Source organism: Scyliorhinus torazame, chromosome 14, assembly GCF_047496885.1.
Source record: "Scyliorhinus torazame isolate Kashiwa2021f chromosome 14, sScyTor2.1, whole genome shotgun sequence".
NCBI classification, from domain to species: Eukaryota; Metazoa; Chordata; class Chondrichthyes; order Carcharhiniformes; family Scyliorhinidae; genus Scyliorhinus; species Scyliorhinus torazame.
In genome coordinates this window covers 191795860-191821744 of record NC_092720.1, presented here as the reverse complement: position 1 = coordinate 191821744, position 25885 = coordinate 191795860, and the positions used below count along the sequence as shown (strand labels likewise).

Sequence of the window (25885 nt, the reverse complement as noted above, 5' to 3'; positions counted from 1 at the left end):
TGGCTGAAAGAGTGGTGTGGGAAAGAGGGGTTCCTTTTCATGGGACACTGGCATCAGTTTTGGGACGGGGGGGACCTATACCGTTGGGATGGTCTTCACCTGAACCGAGCTGGGACCAGTGTTCTGGCGAAAAGAGTAAATAGGGTGGTCAATAAGACTTTAAACTAAAGATTGGGGGTGGGGGGGGGGGGGGGGGGGGTGGGGGGGAAGCCAGGGAACCAAGAGGTAAAGTAATCAGTGGGAAGCGTAGCTGCTGAGGAATACAAAAAAGCACGAAAAGACAAAACTAAGGAGAGGTTACGATAGTCCCCATCCCACAAAATATGACACAGTATATGGAGAGGCTCAGTAAACCAAGGTCCACCACACTAAGAAAACAAAAAGGGGCGGGCAATAGAGAATTAAAGGTTCTATATTTAAATGCGCGCAGTGTACGGAACAAGGTAGATGAGCTTGTGGCCCAGATTGTGACTGGCAGGTATGATGTGGTAGGCATCACAGAGACATGGTTTCAGGGGGTTCAGGACTGGCATTTAAACATCCAGGGATTCACAACCTATCGAAAAGACAGAGAGGTGGCCAGAGGGGGCGGGGTTGCCTTGTTAATTAGGAATGAAATTAAATCAATAGCACTAAGCGACATAGGGTCAGATGATGTGGAGTCTGTGTGGGTAGAGTTGAGGAACCACAAAGGCAAAAAACACATAATGGGAGTTATGTACTGGCCTCCGAACAGTGGTCAGGACCGGGGGCACAAAATGCACCACGAAATAGAAAGTCCATGTCAGAAAGGCAAGGTCACTTCCAAGAGCCGGTGCAGACGCGATGGGCCGAATGGCCTCTTTCTGCACTGTAAATTCTATGATTCTATGGTCACAGTGATCATGGAGGACTTCAATATGCAGGTGGACTCGGTAAATAATGCTGCCAGTGGACCCAAGGAAAGGGAATTCATTGAATGTTTACAGGAGGGCTCTTTGGAACAGCTTGTGATGGAGCCCAGTGTTATGTAATGAGCCAGACTTGATTAAAGATCTTAAAGTAAGGGAGCACTTAGGAGGCAGTGATCATAATATGGTGGAATTCAATCTCCAATTTGAAAAAAAGCAGGTAGAATCAGATGTAAAGGTGTTACAGTTAAATACAGGTAACTACAGGGGCATTAGGGAGGAACTGACGTAAATCGACTGGGAGCAGAGCCTAGTGGGAAAGACAGTAGAACAGCAATGGCAGGAGTTTCTGGGAGTAATTGAGGACACAGTACAGAGGTTCATCCCAAAGAAAAGAAAGGTTATCAGAGGGGGGGATGAGGCAGCCATGGCTGACAAAGGAAGTTAGGGAATGCAGCAAAGCAAAAGAGAAAGCCTATAATGTGGCAAAGAGCAGTGGGAAGTCAGAAGATTGGGAAGGCTACAAAAACAAACAGAGGATAACAAAGAGAGAAATAAGGAAAGAGAGGATCAAATATGAAGGTACGCTAGCCAGTAACATTAGGAATGATAGTAAAGGTTTCTTTAAATTCATTAAAAACAAACGGGAGGCAAAAGTTGACATTGGGCCGCTCCAAAATGACGCTGGTAATCGAGTGATGGGAGACAAGGAAATAGCTGAGGAACTAAATAAGTACTTTGCGTCAGCCTTCACAGTAGAAGACATGAGTAATATCCCAACATTTCCGGAGAGTCAGGGGGCAGAGTTGAATATGGTAGCCATCACAAAGGAGAAAGTGCTAGAGAAACTAAGAGGTCTAAAAATTGATAAATCTCCGGGCCCAGATGGGCTACATCCTAGAGTTCTAAAGGAGATAGCTGAAGAAATAGTGAAGGCGTTAGTTACGATCTTTCAAAAGTCACTGGAGTCAGGGAAAGTCCAAGAGGATTGGAAAATCGCTGTTTAAACCCCCTAGTTCAAGAAGGGAACAAGGAAAAAGATGGAAAATTATAGGCTTATTAGCCTAACCTCGGTTGTTGGCAAGATTCTAGAATCCATTGTTAAGGATGAGATTTCTAAATTCTTGGAAGTGCAGGGTCAGATTAGGACAAGTCAGCATGGATTTAGTAAGGGGAGGTCGTGCCTGACAAACCTGTTAGAGTTCTTTGAAGAGATAACAAATAGGTTAGACCAAGGAGAGCCAATGGATGTTATCTATCTTGACTTCCAAAAGGCCTTTGATAAGGTGCCTCACGGGAGACTGCTGAGCAAAATAAGGGCCCATGGTATTCGAGGCAAGGTGCTAACATGAATTGACGATTGGCTGTCAGGCAGAGAGTTGGGATAAAAGGTTATTTTTCGGAATGGCAAACGGTGATGAGTGGTGTCCCGCAGGGTTCAGTGTTGGGGCCACAGCTGTTCTCTTTATATATTAACGATCTGGATGGTTAGTTTCGGGAGTGCAGTTTCGGGAGCGGCCACAGGGAGCAAGTGCTGCTGGGAGAGGTAAGTACTGTTTAAAAATTTCCTTAACATGCAGGTCAGCTGTTAGTTTCGGGAGTGCAGTTTCGGGAGCGGCCACAGGGAGCAAGTGCTGCTGGGAGAGGTAAGTACTGTTTAAAAACTTCCTTACCTTGCAGGTCAGCTGTTAGTTTCGGGAGTGCAGTTCCGGGGGCAGGCCTATTGAAGGAAACAAAAGGTGTGGCTGAAGTGCCTTGAGAAGCGGAGTGCTGGAAGCAAACAGAGTGTATCTGAGTTTGGGTAAGGCTGAGTTCGGGTAAGAGGTGAGTGAGGGCTGTGTTTTTTGGAGTTTGGTGTTTAGGGTTGAGTTTCCAAAAAAAATCAATTGATTAAGTAAATGAATTAACTGGTTAAGGGAATTTGGTGCTCATCTCAAGGAGGTGCAGAGAAGCAGACCTGTGAGGGAGTCTCGGGAGCAATTACATCACAGCCAGCAGGTAAGTGATTGGCTTGTGACTGGTAAGTGATTTTTTTTTTCTCTCTTTGACTTTCTCTTAGCTGTGTAGTGTAGTTCAAATTTAACTTCAGGTTTAAGTCATGGCAGGAGAGCTCAGACCCGTGCCATGCTCCTCTTGTGAGATGTGGCAATTCAGGGAGCCTTCTGGTGTCCCTGACTCCTTCATCTGCAAGAAGTGTGTCCAACTGCAGCTCCTGTTAGACCGCTTGACGGCTCTGGAGCTGCGGATGGATTCACTTTGGAGCATCCGCGATGCTGAGGAAGTTGTGGATAGCACATTCAGTGAGTTGGTCACACCGCAGATTAAAATTACTGAGGCAGATAGGGAATGGGTGACCAACAGACAGAGGAAGAGTAGGAAGGCAGTGCAGGGATCCCCTGCGGTCATCTCCCTCCAAAACAGATTTACCGTTTTGGAAACTGTTGGGGGAGATGGCTCACTAGGGGAAGGTGGCAGCAGCCAGGTTCATGGCACCGTGGCTGGCTCTGCTGCACAGAAGGGCGGGAAAAAGAGTGGCAGAGCTATAGTGATCGGGGATTCAATTGTAAGGGGATTAGACAGGCGTTTCTGCGGACGCAAACGAGAATCCAGATTGGTATGTTGCCTCCCTGGTGCAAGGGTCAAGGATGTCTCGGAGCGGCTGCAGGGCATTCTGGAGGGAGAGGGTGAACAGCCAGCTGTCGTGGTGCATCGAGGCACCAACGATATAGGTAAAAAAACGGAATGAGGTCCTACAAGCTGAATTTAGGGAGTTAGGAGTTAAACTAAAAAGTAGGACCTCAAAGGAAGTAATCTCAGGATTGCTACCAGTGCCACGTGATAGTCAGAGTAGGAATGACAGGATAGCTAGGATGAATACGTGGCTTGCGAGATGGTGCAAGAGGGAGGGTTTCAAATTCCTGGGACATTGGGACCGGTTCTGGGGGAGGGGGGACCTGTACAAATCGGACGGTCTGCATCTGAGTGGGACAGGAACCAATGTTCTCGGGGGTGTGTTTGCTAGTGCAGTTGGGGAGGGTTTAAACTAATGTGGCAGGGGGATGAGAAGCGATGTAGGAAGTCAGTGGGGACGGAAACAAAAGGCAGGAAGGGAGAGTGTGTAAAGCATGACCAGAGAAAGCAGGGCAGAGAGCAAGGAAAGTCTACATTAAACTGCATTTATTTCAATGCAAGGGGCCTGACGGGCAAAGCGGATGAACTCAGGGCATGGATGGGCACATGGGACTGGGATATTATAGCTATGACTGAAACATGGCTAAGGGAGGGGCAGGACTGGCAGCTCAATGTTCCGGGGTACAGATGCTATAGGAAGGATAGAACAGAAGGTAAGAGAGGAGGGGGAGTGGCGTTTTTGATTAGGGAGAACGTCACGGCAGCACTTAGAGGGGATATATCCGAGGGTTCGCTCACTGAGTCTATATGGGTGGAACTGAAAAATAAGAAGGGAGAGATCACCTTGATAGGACTGTACTACAGGCCCCCAAATAGTCAGCGGGAAATTGAGGAGCAAATATGTAAGGAGATTACAGATAGCTGCAAGAAAAATAGGGTGGTAATAGTAGGGGACTTTAACTTATCCAACATTGACTGGGACAGCCATAGCATTAGGGACTTGGATGGAGGGAAATTTGTTGAGTGTATTCAGGAGGAATTTCTCATTCAGTATGTGGATGGACCAACTAGAGAGGGGGCAAAACTTGACCTCGTCTTGGGAAATAAGGAAGGGCAAGTGACAGAAGTGTTAGTGAGGGATCACTTTGGGACAAGTGACCATAACTCCATTAGTTTTAAGATAGGTATGGAGAATGATAGGTCTGGCCCAAGAGTTAAAATTCTTAATTGGGGCAAGGCCATTTTTGATGGTATCAGACAGGAACTTTCAGAGGTAGATTGGGGGAGACTGTTGGCGGGCAAAGGGACGGCTGGTATATGGGAGGCTTTTAAAAATGTGTTAACCAGGGTTCAGGGTAAGCACATTCCCTTGAGAGTGAAGGGCAAGGCTGGTAGAAGTAGGGAACCCTGGATGATTCGAGATATTGAGACTCTGGTCAAAAAGAAGAAGGAGGCATATGACGCACATAAACAACTGGGATCAAGTGGATCCCTTGAAGAGTATAGAGATTGTCGAAATAGAGTTAAGAGGGAAATCAGGAGGGCAAAAAGGGGACATTAAATTGCTTTGGCAAATAATGCAAAGGAGAATCCAAAGAGCTTCTACAGATACATAAAGGGGAAAAGAGTAACTAGGGACAGAGTAGGGCCTCTTAAGGATCAACAAGGACATCTATGTGCAGAGCCACAAGAGTTGGGTGAGATCCTGAATGAATATTTCTCATCTGTATTCACGGTGGAGAAAGGCATGGATGTTAGGAAACTAAGGGAAATAAATAGTTATGCCTTGAGAAGTGTGCATATTACAGAGGAGGAGGTGCTGGAAATCTTAAAGCGCATCAAGGTAAATAAATCCCCGGGACCTGATGAAATGTATCCCAGGATGTTGTGGGAGGCTAGGGAGGAAATTGCGGGTCCCCTAACAGAGATATTTGAATCATCGGCAGCCACAGGTGAGGTGCCTGAAGATTGGAGAGTAGCAAATGTTGTGCCCTTGTTTAAGAAGGGCAGCAGGGAAAAGCCTGGGAACTACAGACTGGTGAGCCTAACGTCTGTAGTAGGTAAGTTGCTAGACGATATTCTGAGAGACAGGATCTACAAGCATTTAGAGAGGCAAGGACTGATTCGGGGCAGTCAGCATGGCTTTGTGCGTGGAAAATCATGTCTCACAAATTTGATTGAGTTTTTTGAGGGGGTGACCAAGAAGGTGGATGAGGGCAGTGCAGTAGACGTTGTCTACATGGACTTTAGCAAAGCCTGTGACAAGGTACCGCATGGTAGGTTGTTTCAGAAGGTTAAACCTCACGGGATACAGGGTGAGGTTGCCAATTGGATTCAAAATTGGCTGGACGACAGAAGACAGAGGGTGGTTGTAGAGGGTTGTTTTTCAAACTGGAGGCCTGTGACCAGTGGTGTGCCCCAGGGATCGGTGCTGGGTCCACTGTTATTTGTGATTTATATTAATGATTTGGATGAGAATTTAGGAGGCATGGTTAGTAAGTTTGCAGATGACACCAAGATTGGTGGCACAGTGGATAGTGAAGAAGGTTATCTAGGATTGCAACGGGATCTTGATCAATTAGGCCAGTGGGCCGTCGAATGGCAGATGGAGTTTAATTTAGATAAATGTGAGGTGATTCATTTTGGCAGATCGAATCAGGCCAGGACCTACTCAGTTAATGGTATGGCGTTGGGGAGAGTTACAGAACAAAGAGGACTAGGAGTACAGGTTCATAGCTCCTTGAAGGTGGAGTCGCAGGTGGACAGGGTGGTAAAGAAGGCATTCGGCATGCTTGGTTTCATTGGTCAGAACATTGAATACAGGAGTTGGGACGTCTTGTTGAAGTTGTACAAGACATTGGCACGGCCACACTTGGAATACTGTGTGCAGTTCTGGTCACCCTATTATAGAAAGGATATTATTAAACTAGAAAGAGTGCAGAAAAGATTTACTAGGATGTTACCGGGACTTGATGGTTTGAGCTATAAGGAGAGGCTGGATAGACTGGGACTTTTTTCCCTGGAGCGTAGGAGGCTTAGGGGTGATCTTATAGAGGTCTATAAAATAATGAGGGGCATAGATAAGGTAGATAGTCAACATCTTTTCCCAAAGGTAGGGGAGTCTGAAACTAGAGGGCATAGGTTTAAGGTGAGAGGGGAGAGATTCAGAAGGGCCCAGAGGGGCAGTTTCTTCACTCAGAGGGCAGTGAGTGTCTGGAATGTGCTGCCAGAGGTAGTAGTAGAGGCGGGTACAATTGTGTCTTTTAAAAAGCATTTAGATAGTTACATGGGTAAGATGGGTATAGAGGGTTATGGGCCAAGTGCGGGCAACTTGGACTAGCTTAATGGTAAAAACTGGGCGGCATGGACTGGTTGGGCCGAAGGGCCTGTTTCCATGCTGTAAACTTCAATGATTCTATGATTCTATGACGAGACTGGGGGCATTCTGGCTAATTTTGCCGATGATACAAAGATAGGTGGAGGGGCAGGTAGTATGGAGGAGGTGGGGAGGCTGCAGAAAGATTTAGACAGTTTAGGAGAGTGGTCCAAGAAATGGCTGATGAAATTCAACATGGGCAAGTGCGAGGTCCTGCACCTTGGAAAAAAGAATAGAGGCATGGACTATTTTCTAAACGGTGACAAAATTCATAATGCTGAAGTGCAAAGGGACTTGGGAGTCCTAGTCCAGGATTCTCTAAAGGTAAACTTGCAGGTGAGTCCGTAATTAAGAAAGCAAATGCAATGTTGTCATTCATCTCAAGAGGCTTGGAATATAAAAGCAGGGATGTACTTCTGAAGCTTTATAAAACAGTTAGGCCCCATTTTAGAATACTGTGTGCAATTTTGGGCCCCACACCTCAGGAAGGACATACTGGCACTGGAGCGGGTCCAGCGGAGATTCACACGGATGATCCCAGGAATGGTAGGCCTAACATACGATGAACGTCTGAGGATCCTGGTATTATATTCATTGGAGTTTAGGAGGTTGAGGGGAGATCTAATAGAAACTTACAAGATAATGAATGGCTTAGATAGGCTGGATGTAGGGAAGTTGTTTCCATTAGCAGGGGAGACTAGGACCCGGGGGCACAGCCTTAGAATAAAAGGGAGTCACTTTAGAACAGAGATGAGGAGAAATTTCTTCAGCCAGAGAGTGGTGGGTCTGTGGAATTCATTGCCACAGAGGGCGGTGGAGGCCGGGACGTTGAGTGTCTTTAAGACAGAAGTTGATAAATTCTTGATTTCTCGAGGAATTAAGGGCTATGGAGAGAGAGCGGGTAAATGGAGTTGAAATCAGCCATGATTGAATGGTGGAGTGGACTCGATGGGCCGAATGGCCTTACTTCCGCTCCTAAGTCTTATGGTCTTATGGTCTTATGGCTGTCAATCCGAGCGCTATAATGGATAGCACTTCCAGAGCGGTCCAGACACCTGAATTGCATCTTCGGGAGGCCAAAGCACCGCTCGATCATACTCATTGCCGCTTTATGGGCGTACTTGTGGCGCGTCTCTGCGCAGATAGGCGTCATCAACCATTAGCTCAGCCGTTAACTCCTGTCATCAGACGTGCATGATGCACGTCTGATGGTCGCACAGCAGCTGTAGGTTCATCGAGTGGAACACCTTTCAGTTTGTGGAGATCAGCCTGTCATATCAGATACTCGTAGGGTGATATGCATCCCTTCGATCACTGTGGGCTGGGGGCATCTCAGTGATGGTGGCGGACCCCGCTGCCTGGAGACCCAGTTGGACTCAGTTTGGCGGGTGGTATGGCGGAGGGTGGAATACGGAAGTAGTGTTTTGCAGAGTGCGGCCTGGGCTGCATAGGAATTAGGTTGGGGGCACCATATGGCCGGTGTCACTCTGCAGATTCAGGAGTCAAGGTGCGTGGTCAGTAGGGTGTGCAGAGAGATGGCTGACTTGCAGAGCAGAGCCCGGACACCTCCCCAGTGCCGTGTGGGTCACTCCGGCCCCACGGCATGTCCTCTAATCTCGATTCCAACCCTGACAGGGCCACCCCCACCGCTGCAAGTCTGGCCAGTGTCCAGTCTGCCATCCCACGGTCACGCCTCTCAGTGTCCTAACTCCTCCCTCTCCATCATCAGCCACGGCGCCTGTTTCTCGACATTTAAGAGCACAAGTGAACCACGCCATCGGGAATTCCCTTCCCCCATCCCTATATCCCCCAGTGGAGGCGGGGAATCACGGAGGCCCGGAGAATATCCCATCAGACCCGCGAATGATATGTCAAAGGCGTTTACTGTATGTGCATAGTGGAACGCATTGACGCTTACGTCGAGGCACTGAATAATTGCGATTTGACGTGAAACCGGCAACCGTGGCGAATTCCGTGTCAAAACCGATTCTCCGCCCAAAAGCATATCCCAATCGGCCAAGAGAGAATCGCACCCAGAGTACCCGTCTCCAGGCGCTTTCCTCAGTTTTTAGTAAGTTCCTAAAATCCATCACTCGCAGCATACACTCATCAACCCTCCCCTCCCATCCTCCACACACAATCCAAAACCGGGATTCTCCAATCAAAATGTGATGCGCTCCCGCTGTAGCGAGGACGGAGAATTTGGCACTCAGCCAAAACTCCAATCGACTGTCGCGCAGAATCCCGCTGGCTTGAATTTTCCGCCCCTGAAAGTGGGGATGTTCAGTAATGTTCTTGCCCTGGTAAAAGCTATTCACAAACGTCAGATACTGAATCGTTCCACGTGCACATGGAGGAACACTCCAACAACATTCAGGTTTGAGTTGATAAGGTAGTAGAAACATTCGCGTGCCATACAAATGTCAGACAATGTCCATCACGAAGAGGAAATGCAACTACTAGATGGGAACTCCTGTTCCCCAGCCGCTTATTTCTTGGCCGGATGCTATTAGCCGACCCTCCCGCCGCTTGTCAGTGGGATTTCCCATTGAAACCACCATTGAAACTGAACCAGTCTTAGAAATGATCCAGCTGCAAACGCAGGCTGGATTCTTCTAACTTTATGGGGAGAGATTCATGTCGTAACTTCCTATAACCTGCCATAACCTGCCTACGCATGTGAGAAATATGATGGAATGAGTGCAACACGAACATATTCAAGAAATCTGGCAATCTAGCTTGAAAGCCCTGCTTCGAGGACACCCTATCCACAATCTTAATTAAACATTAATTCTTCCCCAACCGCCTCACTGCAGATATGTACTGCAACAACCCGTTTGAGAGCACCCTCCAAGCCCTCGACGTCTTTCAGCTAGAAGGATAAGATTGAAAGTTCCACGGGAACATGGCACCTAAATGTAATTACCCATCTAAATGATAAGCCATCACAAATTGAACCAAATGCATGGTCCTACGCCGCCTGGAGGTGAAATCCTCGCAATCCCTCCCAAACAGTAATGCGGGAGTTACTACGCCATGCGGACTGCCGAGATTCAAGAAGATTCAACAATTACCTTTTCACAAGCAATGATGGATCGATCAAAAATGCTAGCTTACAGAGCGATGCCCACAGTGTAGTACAAGAATGAGGCAAGGGTTGCATGCTAAATCGTCAATTGGGAGCGTTTTAGATCCCCAACTTGCTTCACAATTTAACGTGAACTATTCGATTTGCATCAGACTCGGCCAAAAGCAATGTATCAGAAGCCCATTGTCATATCAGATCAAACGATACTTTTCGGCTCACTATAACATCGATGTGGAGATGCCGGCGATGGGCTGGGGTAAGCACAATAAGAAGTCTTACAACACCAGGTTAAAGTCAACAGGTTTGTTTCAAATCAATAGCTTTCGGAGCACTGCTCCTTCCTCAGGCGAATCAAACCTGTTGGACTTTAACCTAGTGTTGTAAGACTTATTACTGCACTATAACATCGTCAGTCGTATCAGGGTGGTCATTCTTCAGCACTTGCTCAACCTAAATGCCGGTGCATTTGCGCTGCAGCAGGACATTTCTATTTCTATTTCAAGGCCTTCAATGTTTTTTGAAGATATAATGTTTCTTCAAAGTCATATCTTGCAGCGTAAACGAAAGCACAACGTTAATTTCACGAGACTCTTTAAGGAGATAATCCGTTTTCCGCTTCCGTGATTTTGTGGCAATATCATATTTTACTCAATTCTATATTTCAAAGAAACGTTGATACATTTGATGTCCAGTGCTTAGTTCGTGCTGACGGATATTTTGTTTAGTGTGTGTTTTTTGCCGAAACCCGTCTTTGCCTCCATTTAGCATCAGTAATCCAAGCAACGCCAAAAATACGGGAGGAAAGTTCAAACGTAAAGCGAGCGTTCATTTAGCGGTCTGGGTCGGCTGCCTGATGTGAAAATGTAAGATTTTCAATGTCTTTGGTAAAAAGAATGATGTCCACGTACGACTGAAATTCCAGGTTTAAAGGCCCTTGCAATTTAGGGAGCTACTTATGGAAACTGCCGGCTTCCTATATCGATTCAAAGCACAAATGTGGCCGTCAACAAGTGAAGTTCAAAATTTGCGTCACTGCAAATGCAACCTTATTGATCCTGTACCATTAAATGCTGCGCTGAAAATCTCCCTCTCCGTTGCCTATATATGCTGAAATTTAAATGCATGGCGTTCATGTATTCATCGTCTAGAAATTGACGAAGAAAAAGTCGCGCGCTTGGATTACGTAATTCGTTAAAAGCATACTCGCTGTGGACGTTTGAGATCGCAGCAAGGAAAGGATAATCATTCTGGTTTAAAACATTCATCTGTAGATTTCCTTAATGCGGCTATTACTTATTTACTTAAAAAGAAACGTAGACAGGCAAGACACACTTGAGTATAATTTCTAAATAACATAATTATTGTGTTTAGGGTGCTAACCTATTTATCTCTTTAGGTATATATGTATCACAGGACTTTCGATATGGTCGAATATATCAATGACAGTCTTGGGTGAATCAAAGAGACACGGGTTTTATGGCGGGAGCGTATTGCCTGAATCTTACGTTCGCAGATAATTATTTGCTGGAACTGGGCGGGGGATGCTTAATCCACAATCTGCTCACCAACATCTAATATTCTCCTATTACCGCAATGTTTGATCGTTATACCTTGCATCCATTTTGAGTATGCAATGACTGAAGGAAAAACTTGATGTGTGCTATATTATACATTGGGCTAGAATGTATAGACGCCAATTGCCAACACTCAGAGAATCAATCTAAATATCCTTTTGAACTCATTTCAGACAACGATGAACCTCCATTTCCTCCCCCCCCCCCCCCCCCTCCAACCATCCCGCCCTCCCCCCCCCCCCCCCACCACACTCGCCCCACCATCACACCACCATAAAAGCACGGAAAATTATCTGGAGGAATGAGAAATTTGTATGCAAAATGGCATTGCTATGATACATAAAAGCGAAATGATTTCATTTGTTTACAGAGCTGAACAGATTAAAGCGATCCCCACCTGAAGGTGACAGAAATATTCGCTGGAACTAAGATAATAGATATTCGGAGATGGGCGGTAATATTTTCACAATTCAGTGAGAACTGCAGCATCATAGAGTGCAACAGGCGATTCGCTCGTCTCTGATGTGTTGCCTTTGAACGAACTATACAAATAAACTTACTCACCTGCACTTTCTTCATGATTTTACAAACGGCGTGAAATTAAGCATCGCGGTAGGAGTTAATTAGGAGGTCTGAGAAAGATGGACATTTCCGAAGAAGTCACTAGCAGCACGGTAGCACAGTGTGTAGCACTGTGGCTTCACAGCGCCAGAGTCCCAGAATCAATTCCGATTTGGATCATTGTCTGTGTTCTCCCCGTGTCTGCGTGGGTTTCCTCCGGGAGCTTCGGGTTCCGCCCATAAGTCCCGAAAGACGTGGTGTGAGGAAATTTGGGCATTCTGAATTCTCCCTTTATGTACCCGAACAGGCGCCGGAATGTGGCGACTAGGAGCCTTTCACAAAACCTTCATTGCAGTGTTAATGTAAGCCTTCTTGTGAAAATCAAGTATATAATTTTTTTTAAAAATAACGCGCATGTTCTATTCATACAGATGCAAATAATTGCAGTGAGGATATCGAATGTAATGGTTTTGACTGAGCTGCGAATGGAAAATATCAGAAAATATGATTGTTGTGGTCAAATTTCAATCAGACAATGCTGGAAGGTAACGTAGCCACAGCGCAATTTTCTACACATGTATTTAATATGTCAAAGTATCAGATTCGTTCTTGCAGACGTGTGCTTCGAGCTCATATGTATCCATTCTTTATAGTCAGTTTTCCAATTTTCCCACACCTCGAGCAGGACACTATAAATATTTAGTGATTCGTGCACTTTCTGCTTCGGAAGTATCATTTTGTATACTGGTTCCAAGGCATGCCTACAATCATAGTATTTCAAAGATAATTCAATGGCTGTAATTTTTACTATGCCTATAGAATTGAAAAATATCCGACAATGTATATACAGTCTTGTTACACCCTGCCCAACTGTATTTTCCTGGGGTGTTCAATGTGCTAACATACACGATCGAACTAAAGTCAATGAAGAGCAACATAACGAATTATGTTTCACGACTGCACAACCTGATGCCGTTAGCTTCGCGTTACGGGTAAAGGTTTTGAAAAATGCTCTGCTGAAATGGCATAAAAGGGAACACGCTATTCTAGGATGTTTGGCGCACTTACGAACGGTCATAAAAGATACAGTTGTGGGGTTGAATTTCCTAAATTGTATGACTTTATTGGCAGGATATAATCAGAAATCATCAATGTTTCAACGTAACAATTTCTCTGCCTCATAGCAATGACAGAAAATCCCAACCAATATAAACCAACCATAATTTTATTTATATGCTGCAACTCTAAAGATGCAAATAAGCAAGGTCCTTAAAATTATGCAATCCAAGATGGAAACGGCGCTGAAATCATGAAGAAACAGCGTTTCGCCACACATGTAAAAGTGCATGCAACATATCGGAGTAATTCTAACCGAATTTCACAGTACTGCATGTGGGCAAATACGGTATATCAAGGGATATTTTTATTTTTTTCAGAAAATATAAGAGTCAAGAGAGCTTCAGCAGGCGGCGGTAAGGGGCAGAAATATTTTTAGTTCATGCTTGGTGCAATTTCGGCTCGACAGTCTGGCAGGAATTTGAAGACTGTATGTTCCAGAATTCATACAATCGTGCTTATTTCTTTGAATTGTATGTGCGACTTCTCAAGAAGGCATTTCCCGGTCAAAACAAGCGAAACAATCAGTCCATAGAGCAGCGCGGGGAAGATCTTCGGAAAGTCCAAAGGGAATAATTTCAAGTGCATTGGTCAAGTTCTGATCCTTCAGATAGCCTGCATAAGTGTGCTTCCATCGTCCTTCTATTTAATTACATGTATCTCCCAAGAATGAGTAAAAATGGAAAGCTGGCAAATTCCATCCCCTTTGCTCGAGGATGACGACATTCATGTTATGCCCATTGAATCGTAGAAAGATTACAATACTGCAATCGGCCAATCTGCCGTCTCTCTGCAAGGTTAAAAGGTTGTGTTTTTCTTTCTCTTCAGGTGCCTATCCAGTTTACTTTTCCAAGATTGGATTGTAACACTCGCTACCATATTATCCGTGCAACTCAAATCAGTGCAAGGTCAGTTTTTTTGTGTTTCGTTTTTTTTTTCGCGAATAACCTTAAATCGGTGTCCTCTGGCTCTTGGCCATAGCGCCGTTGGAGGCAGGTTCTCTCCATTTGCTTTTTTCAATATGCCTCATACTTATGAAGGCCATGATCAAATCTCCTCTCGGTATTCTCTCAGAAAAGGAACACAGCGTTTCCATTCCATCTATATGCCACAGCCCTGGAACAAGACTCGTCAAATCTTTCGGCACCGGTTACATAATGTTCACAAACAGTCTACAGTGCATTGTCAAGACCGGATATAACACTCCAGCTGAGGAAATGAAGAGATTCTGAAGGTTCGTCATAGGTTTCTTACTTTTATGCTGTGTCCCACCATTTTACCTCACAGAATCCCACATGATATTTTACACTTTCTCAAATTGTCCTATCAAATTCAAGGGCTGCTCTTCGTGTCGTTAATCATTTTATTATTTACTTTCTATTGCTTCCCATCGTTCTTCGTATCTAACTGTAGGACTTCACAATCCCCTGCATTAAGTTTTATTTGCCATATGAATGACGGAAAAGGCTCGAAGGGTCGAATGGCCTGCTCCTGCTCCTACTTTCTATTTTTGTATATCCTTTCTCGTCTACTCAATAGGTTTTAATCTTCCGACCTTATTTCTGGCACTTTAATAAAAGTCTTCAACAATAAACATTTCATTCTAAAGAATACTTACGTTCCCTCATTCAAAAAATACGAATCAAGACAGTGAAATGCTATTTACTTTCGGAACATCTTTCCTTTTTTTCTTTTTTTAATTAAGAAACGTCTAAATGACTGTTTATTTAGTTGCACATGATCGTTAATAAAAGTATTTCCACCAAGAACTGTCAATTGACGGCGTGGCGCTGGGGCCCTTACACATTTGCTGTACAAGTATGTAGTATTAGAAATTCTCTGGACTCAATCTTGCGTTTATGGACGATGGACAGATTATGGTGAATATCTCTACAAAGTCAACGCTAAGCACGTGCAAACTATCGGGTCCTGGGAACATTTCAGCTTTAAGTTCAACCAGTCGAATCCCTCGAGTTCATTCGTCTTTTTTTATCTTGTCATGGGGATTGTGGCATTATTTCCGTATTTCAAAATAATTTATTTAATTTGCTACGGCAAACAGATATTGTTTGACACCAAACCCTTGGATTATTTTTGTACCTACTAATCTTGGATTTTGGGAAGTTTTCATTGGCGCTTTACAGCTTCTTTGGTTTCAAATGTATCACAGCGGAAGTTTTTTTCTTATTCCTAATTTACTTGACTTCAAACGGTCGCATTCCCGTCCCATTTGAAGCGAAATATGTGCCGTGGTACATAATAATTCACATCACAATTTTGTGTGAAGATTAAATCGTCGACATGCACCTGTGTAGTAAACAATATCATAAGGAATATCAAATTCAAAGACAATTCAAAATCAATTTCTATCATGCACGTGCCAACCGGAGGATCCCACTCATGACAAGGACGGTACGTCGTATTCGACTATTCAGTCGTCTAAAAATTCTGTTTCAGTGTAGAAGCAAGTGATCCACGACTCACATGGAAGGTCTATGAAGAAACGTGTAGTAGAAGGTGGAGTGGGCCCTCCCAGAAAGTGGGTGTCACATTCGGAGAAGCGTGGGGAAAGTCTAGTACATTGAATTAAGTTTTTATATTGGTGTTTACAATGAAGACGAATACGAAAATATATTGGTAAAAGCAGGAGGTCACAGGTAATGAGCATGGTGAGAACTGGGAGGCAGAAGGTGCAAGAAATATCTGTGTTTAAAATTAGCATGTTGCTAGACCCACGCACCTTAGATTGTTAAAAGAAGTGCGAATGGAGATAATTTAGGGATTTCTATAATGGCTCCATGTTCCTCAGAGGATTCGAGAGGAAGAAGTTGACACTGTTATCACGAAAATACGTCAGGTTAGTTACTTACAGTGGCGGCCAGAGTAAGTGGTCGTTTTTTGGTAAGCTCCCGCTCGGGGTGGACCTTTGGGACCTTTTCCCCCGATTTATGGGGGATTTCATCGTCAAAACGGGAGATTGGTGAGGTAGAGGAGAAGGATTACTCACCAGTGTATGGATTCGTGGACCAGAACTGGACCAAGAAAAGGAGATATCGTTGGATGAGAAAGGGCGTCGAGTCTGCAGCACAGAAACATATATGGCGGAGGCTCAGGGACTGGAATGGCCAGCCCAGTGGTCAATGGAACAGCTGGTGGACTTCCTCCAGGAGAGCTTTTCTAAGCAAAGAACCTGGATCTGATTAAGACGGGGATTAACCAGGTGTATCAGAGATTGGAAGCTCCGGGCCAGACTGGCCAGAAGGTGGGAAAGAAGGTTGCTGAGTACGATGACCAGCTAGCCACGATGTCAGCGGAGATGGGGATGATGAAGGAACACCAGAAAACGCTGCAAGAGAAAGTGGAGGATCAGGAGACCAGATTTCGCAGGCAAAACCGGAGGATTGTTGGTCTCCCGGGAGGATGCCAGCCTTGACGAAGGAACTAAAGGGGTTTATGGAACACATGGGAGGGGTAGATCCGTGGAGGTTCAGATGACCAGTGCGAAGGAGTTTTCTTTTTCCTCCCAAGTACACAAAGTGTACTCCCAGATTGTTTTTTTTTCGTTTTGGACAGGGCTTTGCTGGTGGGGGTGGAGTATTCGGCGATTGCCGAGTCGGACCATGCCCCACACTGGGTGAATTTACGGGTGAGCAAGGAAGGGTCAGCGCCTGCAATGGAAATTGGATGGAGGACTGTTAGCGGATGAGGGAGTGTGTGGGCGGGTGAGGGAGGCCATCCAGAATTATTTGGAGATAACTGGCACAGAGGAGGTTTCGGCAGCAATGGTATGGTAGGCGCTGAAGGCAGTAGTTAGGTAGGGGAACTGATTTCGGTACGGATCATAGGCAGAAGGTGGGACGGGCAGAGATGGCTTGGCTGGTTAGGGAGATCCTCCAGGTGGATAGAAGGTACTTGGAAGCAACGTAGGTGGGGTTGCTGAAGGAGCAGAGAAGCTGCAGATGGAGTTTGGTCTGATATCCACAGGGAAGGAGGTCGGGCAGTTGAGGAAAGTGAGAGGGGCGATATATGAGCATGGGGAGAAGGCCAGTAAGATGTTAGCACAGCAGCTCAGGAAAAAGAAGGCGGCCAGGGAGATGGGAAGAGTGAAGGATGAAGGGGGCAACACGACCTTGGACCCAGCGGGGTGAATGGGGTGTCCAAGGAATTTCAGTCTGTTGAACGCGTCGGAGGCCTCAGCTGGGGTGGAGAGGATGAGGCAGCTCTTGTCGGGGTTCGAGTTTCCGAAGGAGGAGGAAGAATTGGTGGAGGGGCTGGAAGTCCCGATCGGGATTTTGGAAGTAGTAGAGGGATTGGAGGCAATGTAGTCGCGTAAGGCCCAGGGAGCGGATGGCTGCCCAGTGTAATTTTGTAAGACGTTTTCTGGGATGCTGGGTCCGCTGCTGGTGAAAGCATTTAATGAGGCAAGGGATCGGGCTATTTTTCCCCCAACAATGTCACAGGCTTCGATCTCATTGATCCAGAAGCGGGAAAAGGACCCAGAACAATGCGGGTGATACTGACCGATCTCCCTCCTAAATGTTGATGCCAAATTGCTGCCCAAGATTTTGGCCTCGAGAATAGAGGATTATGTACCGGGACTGATAGGGGAGGACCAGACGGGATTTTTCAAAGGCAGGCAGTTAACGGCCAATGTTAGAACGCTCTTGAATTTAATCACAGTGCGTTCTGATGGGAGGGGAGTGGAGGTAGTGGTCGCCAGTGATACGGATAAGGCCTTTAACCAAGGGGAGAGGAAATATTTGTGGGAAGTCCTGGGACAGTTTGTGTTTGGGCCGGGTTTTGTAGCCTCGGTCCGATTGCTGTACGAGACACTAGCGGCAAGTGTGCGGATGAAGCGGGTGAATTTGGACCACGTTAGACTGCATCGGGGGACAAGTTAGGGATATCTACTCTCCCCACTGTTGTTTGCTTTGGTTATAGGGTCATTGGCGATGGCGCTGAGAGCATCAAAGAACTGGAAGGGGCAAGTCGGGCGGGTGAGGGGGGGGGAGAGAACAGGGTCTCGTTGTATGCGGACGACCTACTCCTGTATATTTCTGACCTGTTTGCGGGGATGGGAGAGATTATGCGGATCTTAGGGGAATTTGGCCAGTTTTCGGAGTATAATTTGAATATGGTAGAAAAGTGTTTGTGATGCAGACGAGGGGGCAGGAGAGGAGACTGGGGGAGTTGCCATTTAACGTGGTGGGGGGGTTTAGTTTTCGATATTTGGGAATCCAGGTGGCACGGGGATTGCAGCAGTTGTATAAATTAAATCTGGCCCGGTTGGATGAGCAAATGAAGGAGCATTTTCGGAGGTGGGACATGCTCCCGTTGTCGCTGGCGGGAAGGGTACAGAAGGGTAAAGATGAGGGTTCGCCCGAGATTTTTGTTTGTGTTCTAGTGTCTCCCTACTTTTATGCCAAAGGCCTTTTTGAAGTGGGTTAATGCGGTGATCTCTGGGTGCAGGAGAGTAAATCCCTGCTAGTAAGGGAAGTGCTGCTGGAGCGGAACCGAGGGGTGGGGGGGGCGGAGGCGGGGGCGGAGGCGAGGGCGGCGAGAGTTGGCCCTCCCGTACTTCAGTAACTATTCGTGGGCGGAAAATATAGCCATGATCAGGAAGTGGGTAGTGTGGGAGTGGTCGGTGTGGGAGCGCTTAGAGGTCGCATCATGGAGGGGCACAAGTTTAGGAGCATTGTTAATGGCACCACTGCCGTTTTCGCCGGCCCGGTACGCTACAAGCCCAGTGGTAGTGGGGCTTCTGAGAGTTTGGAGGGCACTGGTGGAAGCATATGGGAGTGGAGGGAGCGTCGCTGTGCGCTCCAATTTGTGGTAATCGCAGGTTTGTCCGGGGAGGTTAAATGTGGGAGTTCGGAGGTGGCAGACAGCAGGTATTGAGACGCTGAGAGATCTCACCCTCTGACAGTGCAGCACTTCCTCAGTACTTACCCTCTGACAGTGCAGTTCTCCGTCAGTAATTGGGGACTCTAAATTTATTATTAAAACATAATATCGTAAATGCCTGAATAAAATGTTTGTCAAAAAAAATATGTCAGGTCAGTTGTGGCAATTAGAGTTCAATTAGCTGAACATAAGTTGTGGTTATGGTTTTGATCACAATACTATGGAGAAACTCGACAGGCACTTTGACAGTTTAATGATAGGGAGAGTCAGTTTGTAAAAGGCAGGTATTATAATTGATGCAATTAAATTCATTTTACGCAATTGTTTGACAAAGTGAGGCATAACAGATTTGTCAACAAAATTGTAGCTCGAGAAGGCGAGGGTAAATGTCAAGCTGGTAAATTTGAGATAAGCAGCGGCAAAATAATTCCATTCAAAATTATCCTTTGCACAGAGTGGCCTGGGGGATAATGTGCATTGATTTTAAGGCGGGAGGAAACATTGAGGGGGTGCCAATCAAAGTATATGGGATCTTGGGCTTCATAAATAAATGCACTGGGTGGAATATGAGGTTCAATACAATGGACCCGTCCAACGACGGGAGGAACACCGAAACTCTCGGGCAGGTATTTCATGTCGTGCTATTGGAAGTCCCTGTTCACGGTTCTCTTAAGGTTGTCGTGCAGGTTGAGTCGACAGTTAGGAAGGCAAATGCAATGCTAGCATTCACGTCAAGCGGGCGAAAATGCAAGGCCAGGGATGTACTTCTGAGGCTGCTTTATTCATGTGACGCTTAGTTGTTAAATCTTGCAGGATTTTGAGTGTCTTTCATTTAATCGATAATCTCCTGAACTTAACGACATGATCAGAAATCGCTATTGCATCTGGCAGATTCTGTTACAGCTCTGTTGGAACGGGCCACACAAAGGAGCACCGCGACGATTACTACGTGGCTCTGGAACATGGTTGCCTGTGAGGTGGCAGCCCTTTCTATGGCGTCGGTTAGCGCCTGCAAACAATTTCATAAGCCTTGGACATACTGATCCATAGCCGAAGCCGTCACTCACAATGCCTCCGCCATGGACCACCCACACGGTGTTGGCCTGTGGCACGTATGGTCGGCATCGCCTCCTGGTGCTGCATGCGGTTGAATTCCTCCAGCTGCACCTGCAGGTGCTGGATGCTCACCGACAATCCGCCATTTAGTCCCTGACTCTGCCACTTCATCTCCACTATAGATGGGATTCTTTGTTCCAGAAGCTCGAGATCTGTCTGGACGGCAGTTAGTCCCTGGGATCGGACTGCCCTCCGACTGTCCGCGCACTCGGGTGCTCCTATCCACACCTGATGCACCGGGTACACTGTGAGATGAGCACCAGATAATGTCCCAGGAGCCTCTTCACTAAAGTGCACAACCAAGATGAGGATGTCTGGGGTGGTGGAGGGTGTTGGAGACTGCTCTGATGGGAAATCAGTTTCATCATCCTGCCGGAGCTCTGGGATCCCACTCGGGCGGCTGGTCGGTGCTCGCGCTTCTCCATTCACTCCTTAGCGCATTGGGGTGGCTCTGGGTGTGGCACTAGCAGGGGAGGGGCTGATGCCTGATGGACCTGCCCGATCTCCAGCAGGTCCTGCAAGATATAAGAAAAGTCACATGGTTAGACCACATGTTTTGAGCACAGGGTGTGAGGGTGATGTGGGAGTGAGGATGGTAGGTGGTGTTGAAGGGGTTGTCACATGTCTAAGGAGCCACAACTCAGCGGGGTCTCACTTCACCTCGGCGAACTCCCGTTCGTCTGGGCCACTGACCACGTCCAGGCCCCCCTCTTCGGCCACGGTGTGGGGCCGCAGCTCTGGCGGTACCCCACCTATCTTCTTCCGCTCCTGGCAGTTGTGCGTGACCTTCCCCTGGGGGACGGAGAAACATAAAAGGACAGCGCTAGTCAGTCCGGCACACGCAGGTTAGGGAATGATTACTTGTTGGCCTCAGTTGCTAGGAAACCTGGCCATGGCGGTCGTTATGGGTAACGGCTTGTGGTGCAGGGTGTTCGGCAATCCTCGGTAGTGGGGGGGGGGGGGGGGGGGGAACGTCGGGTAGGGTTACGGTTGGGTTGGAGTGGGGTTGGGTGCCAGGCACGCAGTGTTGCCTACCATCGTCGGGAGGTCATGCAGTTTGTTCTGGCACTGTTGGCCCGTCTGGTGCTACCCACGGCGCTCACGGCTTCTGCCATCTGCCCCCAGGCACGGTGAATGGCGGCGGAGAATCCCTTTTCATGCCGATTTCCTGACAGCGCACTCAGACTGTGTCCAGCGCTGCCAAAGTTGGACAGGAGCCGTGCTGCCGACCGGGGGGGCTTCCACGTGGACTGGGCGGGGGAGGGGGGGGGGGTAGGTGGCTGGTGGGGCACAATTTGTCAAGGCAGGTCCGCACACGGCGTGCCGGCATGCGCGGCCATTGACCCTCTTGCCGTTTATTTTGTTGAATGCGGGAGTTTTACGCGACATGCCTGCTCCCCTCACCTTCTAAGATGTCGAGTGTTGTTATTTTTTGCCCATACTCAAGGCGCAGTTAAGAGTCAATCACATTTTCAGACCAGGTAAAGATTCGACATTAGTGAACGAGAAGGGTTTTTCCGACAAACGGCAATGGTTTCATGGTCATCATTCGACTTTTAATTCCAGAGTTGTATTGAATTCCAATTTCACCATCTGCAGTGGCGGGATTTGAACTTGGGACACCCAAAGTATGTTGGGTCTCTGAATTACTAGTCCAGTACAATACCACAACGCCACCGCCTCCCGTTCGTGGGACAAGTTTGGGTTATGCTGCCCTTTAATGTGCCTTTTGTGTCCTCGACCTTAGTTTACCTGTTAGTTCATGTTTAACACATTTTAAACCTGTGTGTTGGAACAAATGATGGGCATTGTTGTTGTTTGCTTTGATAACATATGCAAAGTAAAATTTACTTATCTTTGTGATAAAGCCGTGGCAGCCAGTGTCTTCCCTTTTTTGATCAGGAAGTCTGGTTCAGATTCTGCTTATTTGCAACAAAAACTACGGACCGGATCAGAACGAAATTTTGTGAACTTGTCTTGGGTCATAACGCATTCAATGGTCAGCCAGGTACAGCTGGAACTCATCTCAGTTCCCAAAGGAAACATTTTATGTTGAAAATTGAGTTGCAGTTAAAGGGGCAGTCTTTCAATGTGAGAACAAATTCTTCTGGGTGCAGGAGATTGCTGCTGGATTGCTGATACGTTTCCATTCAAGGCAGAAACGGAGTGCCGTCAGTTTAACGTAGAGGGGGTGCGGATGATTAAGGTGTGGAGAATTTGGACAGTTATGTGGAACAAGAGAACTTTTGGGGCAGAAAATTGAAAACAATTAAGTTAAGTGGGAAAAGTCTGGAGAACTGGAGGAATGATTGTGTTCCAATGTTAAAAGATGTCCATGGAGCAGGCTGAAGCGCCAGGTTTAGCAGGGTAGCAAAATCAGAAAATGCTGCAAAGTTCGGCAGATCTGGCAGCATTTGTGCAGAAACAAAATAGACTTCGCATTGGGAATCCGCATAACTCTTCGCAGAGCTAAAGAGAGGGAGAATTGTGATTGGTTATATACAATGTAACAGTGGGTGGAGCAGTTGGAACAGAGTAGAACATCCCTGATTGATGGGAGCTAGCAGGGATTGCAACAGAGATGTGCAGGTCAGGAGACAGAGGAACGGGTAATGGCAGTTTCAAGGGCTATAGAAAATGCGAGTAGTGGCATGAAGATCAGATATCATAATGTGCAATGGGAGGACAGATTCAGTGCTCAATGAAGGTAAAATCTTAGATCAAGGTGAGATGGCCTGGTGGGGGAGAGGGAGCTGTGTTGGCTGGCATCGGGATAAAAGTCTTTTGGTCAGAAAAAAGGGTGAAGATGCAGGAGAAAGGTCACAGGCTAAATTCTGGAACACAATGTGGAGCCCTGAAGGCTGTAATATGCCTAATCGGAAGATTAGGTGCTGCTCCTTCAGTTTGCATTGGGATTCACTGGAGCATTGTAGCAAGCGAATGATGAGCATGTGTATACGAGAGCAAGGTTCTGAATTGAAACGGCAAGCGACAAAAATGTTAGAATCGTGCTTGAAATCTAAGCAAAGATGGTGCGCAAAGCAGCCCGCCAGTTTCATATTTCCAATTTAGTGGAGACCACATTGGAAGTAGAGAACAGATTACAACAAATTGAAGCAGGTGCAAGTGAAAGTTGTTTCACCTGAAATAACATGTCGGGCCGTGAACGGTGAGGAGAGACATTGTAAAGGGGTAGGTGTTGAAGTTCTGCGATTGCAAGGGAAGGTTCCATGGGAAGCGGACGAATCGTTGAAATAATGATGGGTAGACCCAGGTGTCACGGAAGGAGTAGTCACTGCGAAATGCTGATTGGATTGGCGGGAGGTGGTGAGGGGGAAAGATGTTTGCTGGTGCCATCATGCAGAAAGTGGTGAAAATGGCGGTAGATAATCCTACTAACACAGAAGCTGTTGGAAAGAAAGGGAGGAGAATGGGGAATCCTATCATGGTTCTGTGAGGGAGCGTAAGACGTGCGGGCAGATGGCAAACCCGTTTGAGTACCCTGTCAACAACAGAGAGGTGTGGAACCACTAAAGGATAAAGGTAGACATACCAGAAGCGTCATTTCCGAACGTGGCATCGTGGGAACAGATGAAAAGGTGGAGGAAAAACTGAGTGAACTGGAAGGGGTATTTACAGGAACCACAGTGTGAGGAGCTGTATTCGATATTGCTGTGAGAGTTGGTGGGAGCATAATGACATTAGTGATCAGTCTATCACCAGAAATGGAGATAGAGATGTGAAGAAAGTGAAGGTAACGTTGGAGATGGAACATGTAATGGTCTGAGGGGAGGGGGTGAGAATTACTAGGAAATCTGATCACTGCTTTCACATCCAGTCGAGAGCCTGAAGTAGCATCAATATAGTCATCGATGTAATCGAAAATGTGTAGGGGAGCGGACCTCAGACGAGTGGAACATGAATAACCGGGGCGCAGGCCGGTGCTCATGGCCACGCCATTAATTTTTCAGAAGTGAGACAAGTGAAAGCATAAATTGTTGAGTGACATTACGCGATATACTGGCGATGAAAAGTGGTGGTGGTTGAGAATTGTTTGGGCCTCTGCTCAAAGACGAAGCAGGGGGCCTCAGACACTACTGCTAGAGGATAGAGCTTTAGAGTGCCTGGACAACCATCATATTTCACGCTCTGTAGAGCTTTGAATAAGACTGGAGTCAATAGCCCTGTTTCTCTCTCCACAGATGCTACCAGGTTTGTTTAGGTTTTCCAGCATTTTCTGGTTTTGTTTCAGATTCCAGCACTCGCAGTATTTTGTTTTTCTTTTTGTTTCATGCATCTTTGTAAGGAGGTGGAAGGAGGGGGCTAGGCGGCAAAAGAATTGGATGCCGTGGAGGAAAGATTACCAGGGAAGTTCAGTTCAGTGACTGTACCGTGGACGATAACCGATAGTGCGGTGGTAGCAGGGGAAGGAGGGAGGCTGGATCAGAGAGTTGGATTTCGGCCCTCATGGGATCCAGAGAACAACCATTAACTAAGTGGAACCTTTGGCTAACTCGCATCAAATTGTCATATTGATTGCTCGAGGAAAAGGTACTGCCATTCTATCGAGAGCAATCAAGATTGAAAAACATACAATAAAATGTGATTCCTTTCACAATAAATTTCAAATAATGATGTATGTCAACTTATTCCATTAGCTTGAAAGGTTTATCATTTCCCTGAGTGTGTTGAAATGATTTCCTTTACATTTTGCACTCACTTCGTATAAGAAATGGTAGAATTATGAACTCGAGAGGAAGGTAGTAATTATCTGAACACACGTGCAATAAATTGACATCGGAAAATAGCAAAGATGATCACTTTCTTTATCATCTATCGATCAAACATGTGTCTAAACGCAACTGTTTTTTATAAAACACAAAGGTAATGGTAAGGGGCAGCGCGGTGGCGCAGTGGTTAGCATCGTTGCCTCACGACGCCGAGGTCCCACGTTCGAGCCTGGCTCTGGGTCAGGGTCTGTGTGGAGTTTGCACATTATCCCCGTGTTTGCGTGGGTTTCGCTCCCACAATCCAAAGATGTGCAGGATAGATAAATAGGTAGATTGGCAACGCTAAATTGCCCCCGAATTGGGAAAAAATGAATTGGGCAGACTAAATTTTCTTTTAAAAAAAGATAATGGTAAGTATTTTGTGGGAGTTCATTCTCACTTAACACAAACCACCATTGACAGATATTATTAAGTCGATGAAATGATCCATGAAAACAAATTATTTTAACGTGTTTTTATGAAAACAACACCAAGAGTTCGTGCTGTATATAGTTAGATAGAAATATAGGAATATCGGAGCTCTGTTTAGAACACTAGGCTCTATCAGGCTTCCAAGGGAGTCGATAGAACATAACGGACTGGTTCTCTTACATTTACAATCACCAAAACCTTTCATTGTAATTCACATACATAATTTGTCTATGTGTTTAATGGTTTGCTTAAAATTCTTTTTTGCTTCATATAATTTTGGACACTTGAATCCATTACATAGAACATAGAAACAGTACAGCACAGTACAGGCTCTTCAGCCCTCGATTTGTGCCGAACATTTATCCTCACCTAAGATTAACCTAACCTACACCCCTTCATTTTACTGTTGTCCATGTGGCTATCTGAGA

At 46.3% G+C, this 25885-nt stretch overlaps 1 protein-coding gene across 1 annotated transcript in view; it reads left to right on the top strand.

Annotated features, from left to right (window-relative positions):
* The window catches only part of LOC140389103 (uncharacterized), a 383180-nt gene that overhangs the window by 290023 nt on the left and 67272 nt on the right, over positions 1–25885 (top strand). Inside the window, exons 50-51 of the mRNA XM_072473262.1 lie at positions 11930–11962; positions 13557–13592. Coding sequence (XP_072329363.1) covers positions 11930–11962; positions 13557–13592 — 69 coding nt within the window. The remainder of the gene's footprint in view (positions 1–11929; positions 11963–13556; positions 13593–25885) is intronic.